Source organism: Vipera berus, assembly GCF_964194415.1.
Source record: "Vipera berus genome assembly, chromosome: 6".
Classification (NCBI taxonomy): domain Eukaryota; kingdom Metazoa; phylum Chordata; class Lepidosauria; order Squamata; family Viperidae; genus Vipera; species Vipera berus.
Window position 1 is genome coordinate 46948776 of NC_138208.1, and position 17705 is coordinate 46966480.

The window sequence follows — 17705 nt, forward strand, 5'->3', positions numbered from 1 at the left end:
ACACAAAAAGTTCTGTTGCTCTTTTTTCATGGGGTTTCAGAGATGCAGCATCCCTTGGCATAGATGTCTAAAGCTGATATTCCATGCACACATATCTTATTTACAGTTGACTCATCAATAGTGACTAATAACTGCATCTGCTGGCAGCAGTTGTTAAAATTGGTCCTTAATCCTCATAACAAGCTTGACTTCCATAGGAAATTAGAAGAATCTCTTCAAGGCGTTAGGTGATGATCAGGGCCCATTCAAGAGGAGCAGTCTCTTTCCAGTACAGTCCTTGGTATGGCTAAATTCCATTGTCCCTTTTTCAGCAGTCAAAAATCCATGATAAATTCTGTATAACACTGTAGCCAATAATAGCAGCATCATATATTAATTTCTTGATGAATCTATTTACATATTAAATATATGTACTGTACAGCTATATCTGCAAGTGCTATTACCAAAATAAATGTACATCTACATGCATCTTATGCAAACAATGTTACATGTTTAGATAGACTTTTTTTCTTAGCAATCCTAAACATACAAAAATTTCAACAGTCTAAAGGATCTCTTATAATACTTTAAAAAAAAACCTGTAGTCTTTCACATTGTTGGTTTTTTTTCCTCACCAGCCCAAAACTTCATATCTGCAACTAAGTTCATAGTGTTGCTTAACTCATGTCACCTTGTTTTTATTATAAAGAAAAAGCAGTTGTAGAGAATAAAATTTGAACATAAAAATGAATGCAGTTTGTAAAAATGTGGGATTGAAGCCGCAATCCTAATGAAATGACAAAACCATTGCTAAATTCCACCTTCTGAAAAATGTTAAGGAAGTGGCCATTTATCAAGCTATTCTTCGCATATGCATAGATACATGTGTCTAAAAGTGGGGGAAGGAAGCAAGTGCTTTTAGCAGTTAAACTTACATGAAAAGAGCAGCTTTGAAGAAGGCAACTGTGGAACATGAAGACAGATGAAAAATACAGACAGGAAAACTGTGACACAACAAACGTGACAAAGCATTTAAAGAAAAAATAAAGAAATATTGACAAATAAATTGTGAAAGCCTTAGAGTTAGAGGTTTAAGGCTGGTCAAAACCCCATTTTAGAACTATTGTCCTCTTATAGCTGTGACAAACCCAAACAAAAATTAAACTAAACTAAAGAACAGAAAAAAAGAAGTCTTGTCACTCTGCATCTGAAAATGTTGAAGAATCCTGGAGAAGAGAAATAACTGTACTACCAAGCAGCACTTGCTAACTTAATATTGCAAGCCTGGATTGTGTTTACCTTTCTTTCATGTTTTGTGCCTTCCCCAAGCCATTAAGAAAGAGATCTGGCCTCTGCTTGCGTGTACCCAGTAATGACAACCTCTTTGCAGTTATCTGTGTGCAAACAACCGGAAATATTCAGAACTCTGATATATTAACCCAGTTCTAAAATAAATCAATCAAGAAATAACATTTTTAAAAAAAAATAACTTAAAATAAATAAAAGAGAACCAAAATAAACACAAACTACCCAATCCCACATGCAGATCAATCAAACATCACTCTGATTTCAATAAGATGGTACAATTAAAACAACAACAAATCTACACAGTCCTTGGTCATCTAAGGTTCCAATTAATCTGCAAGATGGATTTCAAGTAATGGAAACAGAATGGTCAATGAACATGATTAGACTGAAGTCACATCCTATGCAATTATGACAAGATCTAACATATTCAGAACAGGTTGGAATCACAAGAATGAAGGTCTAATGGAATAATTATCAATGGAAGCACATTTATTTAAATATATCTCCCTGAAAATATGGTCATTTATTTACACTGTTCAGTTATTTTATTGCTGTGGTAATGTAGGACAATAGCAGTGAAGAGGAATGAAGCCTACTGTACTTCAGAGGATCTTACAAGCAAAATTAAAATCTTCAGCTATCCAAGTGCTACTGTTGGGACACTAACAAGTATAACACAGATTTATACTTCTGTCAATAGAACTTGGTTAATGCTATAGCTATTCCATTAGTTAATAAGCAGCATTTAAATTGCAGTAAAGTAATCAACTTATAGCCTCTGGTTTACAAGATAGATGGGATGGGAGATCGAGAGCGTCTTAGACAAGGTGAGCTGTAAGGTGATATTACTGGAGACAGTCTCAGGGCATTGCCTGCCATGCCAGTTATGTTGTTTAAACTTCTGGATTTTTCGTAGCCTTTCATGAGAAAATGCAGACATTAGTTGAATTCAGTCAGAAAATAGACAAACAACACAACACAGTGCAATGTAATAATATGTTTTCCATGGGTGCTTATAAAAGTCCTAATATTTTCTTAAATAATAGACAAAAAATAAGGTGTAACTAGTGATATTTAAAAAACAAAAAACAAATGCTAGAACTGGCTCTCCTATAGTGTAATTCAATATCATAGTTATAGAGCATATTAGAAGTGAGCATTAGGCTGGATGCCCTCCCCTTCCTTCACTTGTAGTAGGATCTTGTTCTATTATCATATCTAAATTAGAAGCTACTAATTTAGGCACAGCAGATGTCCATCATTAAAATCTATGTCCCATGTGAGTTGGGCAAAGGTGATAGAGAAGGAGTCACCCAATATTTCACAAACTATAGTTTCAACATAAATGAAATATGAATTTACTAAACAAGTTTAGTCTGTGGCCTACTTCACTAAGTATGATTGATCTATGTTGAAGCAGCAATGGATTCTTTATCAAAGCAACTAATTCTCAGGTAAATGCAATATACACAAAATGGCATTCTTATTTGGATTACAATTTCATATAAGTTTAACTGGGAATAAGTTCCACTTACTGTATAAAGAATCCATTGTGAAGCAACTAAAATATACTGTATATTGTAACTGAATTATACACAAAATAAAGATGATAATTCTTATGACTTTCATAAGATGTATAATATGTATAATAATAGTCTCTTTAGCTACAATCTAAAGAAGTCACTTATTTCCAAGGAAATATCCCTCTCGGGTCTTGGGAGATTCTCAGTCATCCAGGTCATGGTTGTCCCATGAGGCAACTTTTTTCATGAGCCAACTGACTTCCTTGTTTTTCTTTGAAGATGTTTCACTTCTGAGAAGCTTCTTGGATGAAAAGCGAAATGTCTTGAAAGAAAAACAAGAAAGTCCAGTTGCTTTATCAAAAAAGCACCTTTGGGTCTCACTCTTGTGTAAAGAATTATGTATCAAGGCAAAATACACAGTACTCCTTTCTGGAAATTTCTCCTCAAAACCACAGTCCTCTAAGATAGGTTGGGTTGAGAGAGAATGAATGTGAGTTTCCATGACAGAGGTTGGACATGGTCCAAGACTTCCTGGTCTTGGTCTATAAATTAACTATGCAGGTTATCTTGTCAATAGGAACTGTAGAGGATGAGATGAATAGAAACACAAATGCTATTTGATCTCAGAAACAACAGTCCTTTAAGGTAGCACCCATAATTGCTGCAAATACACCAGGGTTTCCCACAACAAACACATAAAATAGGGATGACATACCTAGGGATGTAAAAGAAATCTGTGGGAGCAGATTTGCAAGATTCCCCAGTATGGACTCTGTTGCAATAAAGACAGTAGCACTGAACTGAGTCCGCTAGTATCCATCTTTCTCTGGTCAAAAATCCGCATAAAAATTCCATTTGTTTGTGAAAGATGCATCTGAAAAAGAGTGTTATGTTTCTCAATGCTGCATACAAAAAAGGGGTAGTTACATAAATATTAAGGAAATGTACATTTTAAAAGGCTCTACTTGGGAAATTTATGAAATAAAGATTAGCATCATGGAAATTTGCTTTAAAAATGATTTCTTGGGGAATTTATATTAACAACTATATACAGCAATAGAAAGTGTATACTAAAATGCCATATGTTGTGGAAAACTGTGAACAAAAGTGGATATGGATTTTTAAATGCTGCTTCCAGATCCTAATGCAAAGTAGTATTTAATTTTTTACAAGAAATAAACAATAAATAACCATCTCTTTTGGGGTTTTTTTTAAAGATTGGATTGAGATTCAAAGATGCATGGGACCTAGGCATGCCATTGAACTTTCATTAGTTTGCTGCAGGGAAAAATGTAGTAACACCGGTGTAGCTGAAGCAATTTTCTTTTCAACATAGTGGAACTATCCTTAACTTAATTGCTTTGGGTAACCATTTTCTTCTTTCAGTTTAAACACTTTGTAAAAAATAGTACCTTAAAATTTTTGTTTCTTTTTCAGAACTTTGTTTTATCTACCTGAGTTAATTAAGCCATTCTTCTACAGCATAAACTAAATTACAATAATTAGCAACTGATTTACATGTAAGCCATCCCACAGCAATTTCCAATTGTTTAGAAATTGATCTAAAGGAAAATGGTCTAAGCTACATCTATATTCTTTCAGGTAGACAAATGAAATCATGAATGAAACAGTGACATATTTCTCAATGAATTAATGAGCCAAAGACATTTCTAATATGAAACAAGAAAGGGACAAAGAAAATATGAAGGAAAAATGCATTGATCTGAATATAGTATTTCCTATAGCATGTGTTCACATCTGCTTTATTTCAGGATTATTTGTTCAGAAGAATAGTAATAATATTTATAGTCTGATGAAAAAATCCATACCTTTCCTGATTCCTCCATCAGTAGCACACGGGTAATCACCTGCTGTCAGTAGAAAACATGTTCCCTCTCTTCTGTTTTTGTCTCGGGTACTAGAGCGTCTGATTGGTGGGGGCCTTTCCATAGGTGACAATGGCTGCTCACTTTCTGTATTGTCTTCACCTGATAACACTGGTCAAAGCACCATGCCCATTTATATCATATAGCCAATGAATAAATGAGACATCACAAATAACTTGCCTTATACTCTTACTACTAAAGGTAAAAAAGAAGAATAAGCAGCAGTAAGTTATGAAACGAAAAAAATGTTCCTCATAAAGTTGAAAACCTATGACTTCCTAAGAAGCAAACTGACCATTTTAGATTGATGCTGTCTTCAGTATTTAAAAAGGCAGCAAATGGTGTTACTATAGCATTTCATTCACCACTGAAAGAAATCAATTGGCATTTACAACAGCAGGTATTATATTTCTAAATTTAATAATTAATAATTAGGGAATTCTTCTGGATTCATCCAAAATATTTTGCTGTTTAAAATAAAAGTGGTGGCAATCTCCTGTTTATTTCATGAGGAAAAATCACTGAGACTAGGATCTTTCTTCAGTTCTGGCAGTGAGGCAATATATTTCACAAGATAGGGTACAGCTCTGTTTTCTAACACTTCACCATTGCTTTTACATACGCAACACCTGCAGTCTAAGGCCCATCTTTCACTCGACATAATGTTAGACTAAGACACTAATGAGTAACTTAATGTTATTTAATAGAGATTGTAAGTCACAAATTTAAATGCAGCTCATGACCTATCATCTGTAAGATGTTGATAAATGTGTTACTTTGAAAAATATTCATAAGGCAGCAAAAGCAGGAAGGCATTAATCAAAAGGCAACGTGCAATACAGCTAGTGGCTAAATTCAGTGGGTAAGCCCCAAATTGTATAGGTAGAATATGTTGCAAGGTTTATATGGTAGACAATCAACTAGTGGTCCTTAGCAATTCACAGAGATCTGCTGTTTTAACAGATATGTCTAGGTTCCCTCTGTTTCAAATTTTGCAACTTCAAAGGAAATTTGGTTTTTCTAGGTTGTCTGTTAATAATCTGCTAACACTACAGAACTCCCTTTTATATAGAAGTCTTAAAGTTCCCCTACCTTCCTACTAACACATTAATCTAAATTCTTTTCTATGTTGTCTCCTTTTCAAAGAAAAATCTGTACTCAAGGACCACACCATATTTTAGCTCAACTGTGGAGCAGATGATATTTACAAAAAAGGCTAAGCTATTTTCTCCAATCATGTTGCTCCCAAGATAAAGCCATCTTATTTGGAAATTATTGGATATAAATCAGATTTCAAGAAAACCAGGTTGGGGAAGACTGTAGTTCTTTAATAATATCTAAGCCCTTTCATTAACTGACTAAAAATAATATTATGCAATATATTAATATTTTTTAAGATAGAGCAATTTTATTGACAGCAGTGGAAACTGATGAACATATAGACATTTGAAAAAAAATATAAATTTCAGCTTTGATCATCTATTTCATTTCCCTCTATTCTCTCCTCACCAGCACCCATTACCCTATTCACTTGCAAACTGTGCCTTCTCCATATTGGGATACGATAGAGAAAGCTCATGAAACATAAAGATTGTTTCTTCATTTCTGCATTTTTTAAAACTCTCTCTGAGTGTGTATATCAGATTTATTAAAATTATATCTAAAGAATTGCACTTTTATTATTTGAAAGACAATTGGTTGAAAGAAAGTTCCATTTAATTTATCAGTATTTATATCCAAACAAACACATGGAGGATCGCGGTGTTAATAACATTAAGAAAATACTGTATGGATTATTTACTTTAGACAATTCTAAATTACAATCTTGTAGCATTCATACCTTAGTCTACTTAAGATAAGGTACTTTTAAGTTTAGATCCTAATCCAAACTAAATATATTTTTACTGATCTTAACTTAACTTAAATTTAATTTATATTTGTTTCCTAGGTCAAGGATAACAGCCGTAATTGTAAAAAGAGAAGTGAAACTTAGATAGACAAAAGATGTCATTATTCTTATAGAATTTTAAAACTACTACAAAAAATTGTTCTGCTCTGTGAATATCAGAGAAATTACTACCTATTCTAAATTATGAAATGATAGTATTATTATAATCTAGAAAACACATTTTTGTATTATTATTTGTTCCATTACATGTAAATTAGACCTGCCCTCTCATCTTAGGATCCATGAATCCTTGACTCTCAGAAAGCTTTGGCTTCAATGGTGACTAGTTACCTAAAAGCCACTCATTTGGGATAGGACTAACTTACTGTGTGTTTAAGTAATGTAAAGATTGCTGCTAGTATTTTGCAACACCAGCAAACAAGGGAAACATTACATAAGATAAAAAAAATCAATAGAATGACAGCATAACTGTATAGCACAAGCATGTGCTTGAACTAAACATCTGTACAATGCAGTAAGCAAAAACAGAGGAAGCCACCACTAAAAAAGAAAAAGAAGAAACAAAAAGCAACTTAGCGTTCAGAATACATTTAGCAAACACTTTATAGAAAGCAATTCACAGATCCAAGAACATCTAGCTACTTTGCCATTTATGAGACTGGGGCCTAAAGACTAGTTGAAGGGAGAAGTGAATAATCTAACTCCTTCAGCTGTAGAAAGTTTAAATGCTTTCTCATTCTTTATATTGCCAGACATACCAGACATGCATCTGGAATTGTGTCCTACCTGATTTATTATGTTCCATCAGCCGGTTGTCTTTGCCAAGACAGACTTCTCCTTGTGTGCTATTGCAGGCCATATTCAAGTCTGTCTTGCAAAATGTAGGGGACCGTGCCTGAGGAGCAGGTGGGATGTGCTTCTTTCTCTTTCTTGGAAGCTTCTGTTTTGCCATGGCCAGAGAATAGTACATTCCAAAATTGTTGACAATAACAGGCACAGGCATGGCTATGGTCAGCACTCCAGCTAAAGCGCACAAAGCACCCACTAGCATGCCTGACCAAGTCTTTGGATACATGTCTCCATATCCAAGAGTAGTCATGGTGACCACAGCCCACCAAAACCCAATGGGGATGTTTTTGAACTCTGTATGTTCACTAGCTGATGGGTCATTGGGTTTGGCACCTATTCGTTCAGCATAATAGATCATGGTGGCAAATATCAACACTCCTAATGCCAAAAATATTATCAGCAGCAAAAACTCATTGGTGCTCGCACGGAGTGTATGACCAAGCACCCTGAGGCCAACAAAATGTCGAGTGAGCTTGAAGATTCTCAATATTCTCACAAACCTTACCACCCTGAGGAAACCAAGCACATCCTTAGCAGCTTTAGAGGAGAGCCCACTCAGACCCACTTCTAGATAGAAAGGCAAAATCGCCACAAAGTCAATGATATTCAAGAGGTTTTTTATGAATTCACGTTTGTTGGGTGAAAAAACAACACGGACTAAAAATTCAAATGTAAACCACACCACACAGACTCCTTCGACATACGTTAGAGCTGGATCTGTCTCTATTTCATACTGCAGAACTGGCTCACTACCTTTGATAGGTTCTGTTTTGTTTTTGATGGTATTAAATGCTTCATGGGTTTCCAGGCAAAAAGTGGTAATTGAGAGTAGGATGAAGAATAAAGAGGCAAAAGCAATGAACTGTAAAGAAAGAAAAAGAAAATACATTAGAAAAAGACAGTAAAGTCTAAGAACAATATTACAATTAAAACCTTTGCCCTAACTTATATTAATTAATAATTAAGTACTATAAAGGAAAGGGCTAAAATATAGAATAGGATATTTCTCATCTAGGTTATTTTGATATTAAATAAATTCACTTAATTTATGCCTGCCAAAAAAGACATTGCTAACATTCTCAAGAAGAACTGAACTGACAAGTTTAAAGAATAAAAAAACAACGGATAGGAAAGTATGGAACAGAGTTATTGTGAATTCTGTGGTGCAAGGCACATTTACCTATATTTCCCTTTCTTTTTTTTCAATGTTGTGCTTTTGATTTCCTTGCTATTTCTTTCTGCATTTTACCCAACAAGATTGAGAAGAGCATGATATGTATGTATATAAGTGGCTGACATTATGTATATCTGCAAATAGTAACAAAATACACGCTTCTGACAATGTACTTAAGCAAACAGATATTTAAGCACTAATGCAATAATATATACAGTCCTCACTTTTATTAAATTCACTGAAGTTTATGTCAAAGAAGAATGTTTCCAAGACTGAATCTTCATTCTTTCCAAAATGTTCCAACATTACCCTTTATCTTTGGAAGCGTCATTGGAATGGCTTGCGATTTTACTCCATATAATGGAACTAGGATAAATGTTAAGGTCTAATATTATATACTTTCTTTCTCTGTCTGACAGAAAACAGTGAGACAAAGTCGCAAGGACAAAAATGTCCTCACATGTGGAACCAAATGTAATACTTATTTGGGGTTTGATAATATTCCATCTTTAAATAAAAGTAAAGTAAAGATGATCTTGAATGGAGCTCAACATCTAGTGACTACATAGACGCAACCATGTAGACTATTTTGCAGATGTCAAGTGGTTTGCCATTGTTTTTCCAGCATGTTTTTCTACTTATAGATCTAGAAACACAGAGTAAACTGGGACGGTAGAAAGTTAATTACGCAAACTACCCAAATACTATTTTTCAAAAAAGGGAACTATTATTGCAAGCTTCAGTTGCTCAAGACACAACTTTGCTTGATCATAAATAATAAGGGCACAATGGAAATTCACCATTCTTATTATTCTTGATTAGCTGGAGAAGCAGGGAGGGGATTAATTCAAACTAGAACCTTCCATAGGAGGAAGAGGTACTACCAAAGCAACAGTCAGATAAAAGGGTGCTGAGCCCTTGTAAGAAAGTAACATGAGTAAACCTCTCAGACAAGCCCCCCCAATTCACATGATTATAAAGAACGAGAGGGAAGAGGGAAGCACATTCAGAAGCACATTTAGCTGAAAAAAACTATAGTTCTACAGTACATGCGTTCTTTTCTCCATTCATCCGCTTATTAGAAATTTGGCTTCTAATCCAGATTTGTTGACTACCAACTGTCTTTTGCTTTATAATACCAAATTGAGTTGCTAACATTCATTATGAGCATTAAGAATATTTATTGTTAATTCCATAAATGAAATAATGGTAGGCAGGTAAAATAATAGGTAGGTAAAACATGACAGAAAACACACAAATGAGAAATGCAATTTGGCCTACTAAGTAAGAGAAAGACTTAAATGTTACAGTTGAAAATCATTTTCATGTTTCAAAGCATCCCACAAAGTATTCTGCCAAACCCTATATTTGTTGTCTGAGAAGCTCAGGGAACTATTTGAAGTTCATGTTCCTGTTCTCTGAGGCAGAAGAGACTTTTTATCACCACTGTGAGGAAATCCCAGCAGAATTATCTTCTGGGGAAGTATAGGCATAATCAGACAATAGAGGTAGCCCATATCAACCCTTTGAAAGGATTTGGAATTTCAATACTTCTAGTAGAAGGTTCAGTAGAATACTTTAGACAGTTTCTAAAGCACCTAAACAAATGATTCATATAGACCTAATAAATGTACACTTATGAATTCTTGTATGTTATTCCTTTGGAATTCATGTCTCTAATCGTATTCTTCAAATAATCAAGCAATAATCAGTCAACCAGTATTATATACAAGACTTTCCTCCAAAAACTCTGTTGACCTTGGTGAAATTTCCATTACAAAAGTTCCTATCCTCAACAATTTTATTCATTATACAATCATTTTATAATATAATACATCAGTGAATATGATACATTCACAGTTCCAAAAGAAAATTTTCAAGACATGCTGGTACTTCTTAGAAATTTTGTAGCTAGGGAAACATTAGAAACACTCTTCCCTTCCTATATAATTTCATTTTATGGCAGCCCTCCCAAGTGTCTTCTAGAATAGATAACTGGTACAATGCCTACCAGGATAAGTATATGATATGTTGTAATTCTGTGAGGTTTTTGTTCAGCACATTAGAAGAAAAAGGGGTGACATTAAAGGAGGATCCAGCAACAATGAAGCAAATTGATGAAAAATGAAATTATATAGGCTTAGTTGTTAAGGCCCAAATATTTAGCATTTCTAGTCCCTTTTGCTTGAGTAAGAAGCATAGTGTCATCATTTATTCATTAATTTGTGTGATACCGAAAGTTACAAGTCATGTATCTTAGCAATACATTAGGATTCTGAACATGTTCAGCTCTGACCACTATCCTCACAGCCATAGTGATAGTGGTGTTTTGATTTCAACATACATCAAGAAATATGACACCATTATCCATGCAACACATCACTTCTTTCTAAATAATATATATGATCATTCCCACATTTTCTTCTACCATTTGAGTATATCATCAATTCACTACTGTAATTTATGTTTGAATTACTAAAGCATGTAGATATGTCCTATCTACAACTAACCCTTCCATTACAGATCTCTGGTCCTTTTATAGAGGTAAGTACTTCTGAGAAAAAGGGAATAATGGGACTATAGATTTGGTTTGAAGTTTTCCTAAGCTTTCATATATATATGAAAGCAATTATATATATATATATAATTGGTTTTAACTATAACCATCTCCAGTGCCTGGCGTACAGCGTGTTGTCTTGGTTTATATTTTAACAAGAAAAAAAGGACAATAATAATTAATTAAAAATCAATAATGATTAAATTTGATAAGTCCATAATTAATATATTAAGTAATGTATATTTCTTTGATCTTCCCTTCTCCCATTTATATTCACCTTCTTCAACCTTAACCAAAATATAATTCTTAATATTTTCAATATATAAATGATTAGATACATGCATTTTTAGGGATGCGGTGGCTCAGTGGGTTAGGACGCTGAGCTTGTTGATCAGAAGGTCGGCAGTTTGGCGGGTCGAATCCCGATTGCCGCGTAACAGAGTGAGCGCCTGTTACTCATCCCAGCTTCTGCCAAAAGCACGTAAAAATGCAAGTAGAAAAATAGGGACCACTACGGTGGGAAGGTAACAGCGTTCCGTGCGCCTTTGGCATCTAGTCATGCCGGCCACATGACCACGGAGACATCCTCGGACAAGCGCTGGCTCTTCGGCTTTGAAACAGAGATGAGCACCGGCCCCTAGAGTTGGAAACGACTAGCACGCATGTGCGGGGGAACCTTTACCTTTGCCTTTTACAGGCATTTTTTTATATTTATACAAATAATAATAATCTCTATGTTTAACATTTTTTTCTTTTTTTTTATTGAAAAGTTTTAAAATACAGTTTTCCTTTAAGAGTCCCCCCTTCCCCCTCCCTCCTCCCCCCTCCCTACCTCCCCCCCTCCCCCCCTCCCCCCCCCGACTTCCCAGAGCTAAATACAAGGTATATATATAAAAAGCAATCATAAATAATCATATACTAACAATTATAAACTCTAAAATCCATCACTCTCTAGCTTATATAAGATAAAACAAATAATAATAATATTGAATATATATTAAAAAAAACTAAGATAATAAAGAAAAAAAAAGAACGAAAGAAGACTTATTCAAATGCTACATAAAACTTCTTAACCCTATACTTGTTCTGGATAAAATCAATCCATTTTCTCCATTCCATAATATAGCGTTCTTGCGAATGATCTTTCAAATAGGCCGAAATCTTCGCCATCTCTGCCAGGTCGGAAACCTTTAAAGTCCACTCCTCTATGGTCGGCAGTTCCTCTTTCTTCCAGTATTGGCCTATCAAAAGTCTTGCCGCCGTAATTAAATTCAACATCAACTTGGTGTCCACAACTGTGGCATCTGTAATTATTCCCAACAAAAAAAATTGCGGACAAAACTTTAACCTCTGTTTAAAAATCTTCTGCATATTCCACCAGACTTTTATCCAAAAAGCCTTAACCTTTTTACAAGTCCACCATATGTGAAAATATGTTGCATCTTCATCACCGCACCTCCAACATTTAGGCTGATAATTCGGATACATACTTGCAAGCTTATATTATTCTTATAACCATCATCTCATTAGTTCAGCATGCATCCTATTTTCATAATTTTTGTTTACACTTAATTTCTCTTATATTCAATCCAATTCTTATCAGTCATAATTTCTTCATATGTTAGTCATCTAACTGTCCAAATTTTCCCATTTAGGTACATCATCCCAATATTTTATGTCATGCATTATAAAAATACTATACTTTTTATCTATCTTACAGTATCTAGATATAACATCCTTTTTAATCAGTTAATATTTCATGTATATTAATAAAAGTTACATCAGCCTGCTATTTTAACATTTCATATATTATAGAACATACTATATTAATTAAATCTCTTATCCTTCTTGTTATAAGGTCCCTTTAGGTTCAAAATTCTCTATTCTTTTAGCCATATTCAAACAAATGTTTATTGACATAATAGTCCAGCTGGTAGGACGAGTCAAATCTCTTGTATCTGTCTCTGGTCGTCTTCTTTTGCTGAGTAAGTTGATGTAATCCGCTTACCCAGCAGTTCCTGTATTTTAACAAATGTTGTTGGGAGTACAGAAGATGAAGTAAGTAAGATGAATACTTTCTGTCTCCCAAACTCTGATGGTTCTCCTGATAATTCTATAGTCCATTCCATTTTTCTTGTTGTATCAGAACCTTGTAGATTTGTTCCTGTTTGCATTAAATTGTAATTCTTTTCATTTGTTATTTCATCTGTTTGATCACAGTCTTCTAATTTGTAGTCTGTTATCTGATTTATTTGTTCATTCATTCTTATTTCATGGGTGTTTTTTAATTATAGATTTAGATTGGAAATATGCTTATTTCAATCATCAAAGTTGTTTCAAATTTCCTCATTGTTTGAGTCTATTGTCATTTGTATTTGTCCTAACATTACATATATTTCCTCCTGGAAAGTATTTATCTTTCCTTGAAGTATTGCTTTTGGAGGCCCTTGATTTTCCAAGCTAAGTTCTTTAGGAGAAAATATTGAATGTAGCGTCCTGTCATTTTTTGATACGTATGTGATATCCATGTTGTCCCCCCTTCAAATAATCTTTCATCAATGTTTTAATTCAAAAATCAATTTATCAGTCAGTCAAAATCACAGTTCAGTGTGTTAAGCCACTTTAAATCCTTCCTGTAGATTCTCCTCTAAAAGATTAGCCAAAAGCCAAGGTTTTGCTTTTCTATAAACAGTTCTTAGATTTAAGCAACAGTCCAGGTGAGTTTTTTGTTTTTGTTTCAGACACTTTTTAATCTTATAGCTGGCTGTTCCTTTGTTCCCAGCTGTCTTCAAGGTTATTTGCAATTCAAAGGAACAACTTTTTCTTTGTTTCTAGGCATTCCGCCAATTTCTGAGCCCTTATTGTTAGTGTTCTATTCTCTGATTCTCCACTAGATGTCAGAAGTTTGTTTGTTTGTTTTTCTTTTTTTCAATCAAAAAGTTATTTTTGTTATATATTTTTATAATTCCATCAAAAACTCTTTAGGGTATAATCTTGACAGTTTTTTAGTTCCTAGATTTGTCCAGACTGTAGTATTTTAAATCAAATTTTAGTATATCTCTTTCCTCCTTAATATATATTTGCCACTTCCATCTGTAAGGGAATGCGGATATAGTCCCCTCCCTTCACTTCCGGAGGTCTTTTGCTTTGAGGATCTTTCTCAAGGATTCAATTAGTAGATAGAAGAAAGAAGATCAGTACTCTCACCAATTCCAAGCACGCTGTTCACCGATGTTCAGGTTTGTGCTCTAGGACTTTGGCTGCAAGCAGCTTGGGCTAGATGCTGATCCCATGCTAGCCTTTCTCTTGTTGGGTTAGGAGGGCTTCCCCTGGATCAAACAAAGCAATTGCCATCACTTCATAATCAACAAGGTGCCCCTTCTTCACACTCTTCAGGTCCCCCTAGCAGGACGAAACTAGCCATGGGGAGCGGAGGTCTGCTCTCACCTGGCCACGTGCTATGAGCGCATAACTGGAAGTGGGGGGGACTTTTAAAAAACCAAACTCTTGGTCACATTACAAGGACAGAAAAGATTCCTCTTACACTGTTATGGGATAAACTTTCATTAATATGGAATGTTAATGATGAAACTATGCTTCATATAATACAGTGCAATGATTTCCATATTTAATTTTCAGCTGGCAAAAAAATGACATTGCAATTCAGCTCTAGTGCTCTACAAGGGGTTAAGTAGCATTCATTCCATAAAGTTTTTATAGTTCATAATAAAGTTTTGTCTTCATTTTAGCCATATTTACTAAGACAAACCATAACAAAATTAATATATAATTGGGAAAATTTGAAATAATACATATAATAATACAATAATATAATATAATAATAATAATATAATAATACAAATAATAATGCATATCGAGTCACTTGATACATTATCTAAATTATATTTTGAAGTAAGAAAATGAAACTTTTGTTTTAAATATTTTGATGTTTATTTAAAAAAATGCTAACAAAACCAGTAAAGTATTATTCAGAGAAGTTGTCATATATATAATGTTATGAAACAATAACTGCTCTAGAGGAATTATATTGGAAACAGTTCATTTCAAAACACTTTAGAAATAACTCCTCTAGGAAAAATCCTATGCTTATTACACAAATATAAATGGCAAAGAAGCATTAGACAACATATAGAAAGTGGCCACTGCAAGTTTCTTGCATAAAGTTTGGCATATTTTTCTGAGGAGAAATGGTCAAACTCTATTCAGTGATCATTGGTGCCTGCTTTCCACAAAAGAGAGATCCCAAACAATAGAAAAGCAGAGGGTTATTTTTTAAAAAATAAACTTTGAGGTTTGAAGGCAGGAAATTTAAAGGATTTGTGAATACATTTTTTGCAAGTGAGATAAGTGTTTAAATAAAGGAAAATGTATTTTTTTTCTAATATAAAGCAAAATTGTGCTTTTGTAACAAGACAACTGAGGTAAGGATTCCATTGTGAAGAGGATGGCATGTTGGGATAATCAAGTGTACATGAATAACAGCGGTTTCTCATCTCCTGTTTTCTAGATGAACTTTTAGGTGAGGGCTTTTTTTATTGTTTTCCTAGTGATAGGAAAAACGGACGTGGTGGCTCAGTGGGTTAGGACGCTGAGCTTGTTGATCAGAAGGTCGGCAATTTGGTGGGTCGAATCCCGAGTGGCGCGTAACAGAGTGAGCCCCTGTTACTCGTCCCAGCTTCTGCCAACCTAGCAGTTCGAAAGCATGTAAAAAATGCAAGTAGAAAAATAGGGACCACTACGGTGGGAAGGTAACAGTGTTCCATGCACCTTTGGCGTCTAGTCTTGCCGGCCACATGACCACGGAGACATCCTCGGACAAGCGCCGGCTCTTCAGCTTTGAAACAGAGATGAGCACCGGCCCCTAGAGTTGGAAATGACTAGCACGCATGTGCAGGGAAAACTTTACCTTTACCTTTAGTGATAGGAAGCAGGAACATGGCCATGTTTTACATTAGTCTTGGACTGACCCAGTTTAGATTTGGTAATGGGGAGGGAGAAAGGACAGTAGAGGGAAATGGGGGGAGTCTAGGGGGGGCAGAAAGAGGCAGAGGAAGGGGAAATAGTGTACAGCTTTATTTTATATATTTTTTCTATCACAGTTGCTATTCCTCCAGGAATTCAGGCAGCATACAATAGCAGCCTCTCTTCATTTTCTCCCCACAATAACGAAACTGTGAAGTAGGTTAGATGAGAGAGACTATCTAGCCAAGTCATTCAATGAATTACTGTAGCTGAAAGAAGTTTTTATCTGGATCCACTCATCTAGTATATGTTAACTATTACATCTCACTAGCATTCATAAACTTTAAAAAAGGAAAGTAAATTTTCATCTGTGAAATAATTTTTTCAAATTAAATTACCTTAAAAATCCAATTTTAAAAAATGAGATTAAGGTAGCTTCCTTAAATTTCTCTGCTAATTTTTGGCTAGCAAAGAAAGCATTTTAAAACACAGACTATTATTAATATTTTAAAATCATAATTCTGATCATTATTCTAACAGGCAGAACACAACATCATTTCCAAATGATTCATATACTGTAAGAAGCTGGCATTATACAGAAAGGAAAAAAAACAGACCAAATGACCAGATTTTCTTTAAGAAAACAAGCAATTATTATCTCCTTACAAAAGATACTCTTTGTGGTTTATTATAAGAATCGTCTCTTTTTCAATATTCTGATGGAACTTATTATTCACATTTCTAACTGATAATAAATATCCTATATTATTTTAGTTTAATAGTACAGATTGCATAATCACTTCTCTTTTTATTAAAAAGACAATGGAGTGGGAAGAGAAGAAGGATAGCAACAAATTTCATAAAATAGTATCCTTTTATAGTTTATTGTGTGAATTCATCTTTGAAAATCATTTATGGAAACCTGCTTTTCAATATTCAGCAAAGAACAATGACATGGAGAATGGCCAACTTCATTAAAATATATTCAAAGAACAGTACAAAGTTTTCCAAAAATACATATATTTTTGCAGGATAAGGATAAATAGTGACAGAGAAACCAAATGTTTAAGTGTTAGATGCCAGTATTTTGACTAATTTTTAATATGAACTTTTATGCAACTATACTTTGTATATATTGTATAAGACTTAATTATACTAATATAATAAGATTCATCTGGACAAAATGGCAAATTACTGTTTATAAAATTATTTAGCTGTGTTTAATTTTAGGTATGTATTTGATCTGAACTGAGAATTCTAACAACAAAACTCTTAAAATCAATTGGAGGCACTTCAGCAATTCCAAGAAACAACAAGAAAAATCTGCAGCTTGTCATTGCTTAGCAGACTGAGACAATGGATCCATTTGCAGCTGCATAAGATGCTCTGACGTATTCATGATATCAACAACCAGACAAGGGATGAATAACCCTGTCCCTTTAACTGACTTAAATCTAGATAATTGAAAATGATAAACCAAAAGGATATAGGTCTGGAAATGACCAAAGGCTTAACCACTCTATCAGATACTTCAATG

General features: G+C 34.2%; 1 protein-coding gene across 6 annotated transcripts in view; it reads right to left on the reverse strand.

Moving 5' to 3' along the window:
- Nucleotides 1-234: 234 nt before the first annotated feature.
- The window catches only part of KCNC2 (potassium voltage-gated channel subfamily C member 2), a gene marked incomplete at both ends in the record, with an annotated part of 59016 nt that continues 41545 nt past the window's right edge, over nt 235-17705 (reverse strand). Inside the window, 3 exons of one of the 6 annotated variants that reach the window (XM_081331259.1) lie at nt 235-344; nt 4640-4807; nt 7392-8316. In XM_081331259.1, coding sequence (XP_081187385.1) covers nt 235-344; nt 4640-4807; nt 7392-8316 — 1203 coding nt within the window. Of the gene's footprint in view, nt 345-573; nt 1374-2070; nt 2205-4639; nt 4808-7391; nt 8317-17705 lie in introns of those variants that run through there. The other 5 variants (XM_081331261.1, XM_081331260.1, XM_081331258.1 and 2 more) reach the window with 5 other exon arrangements.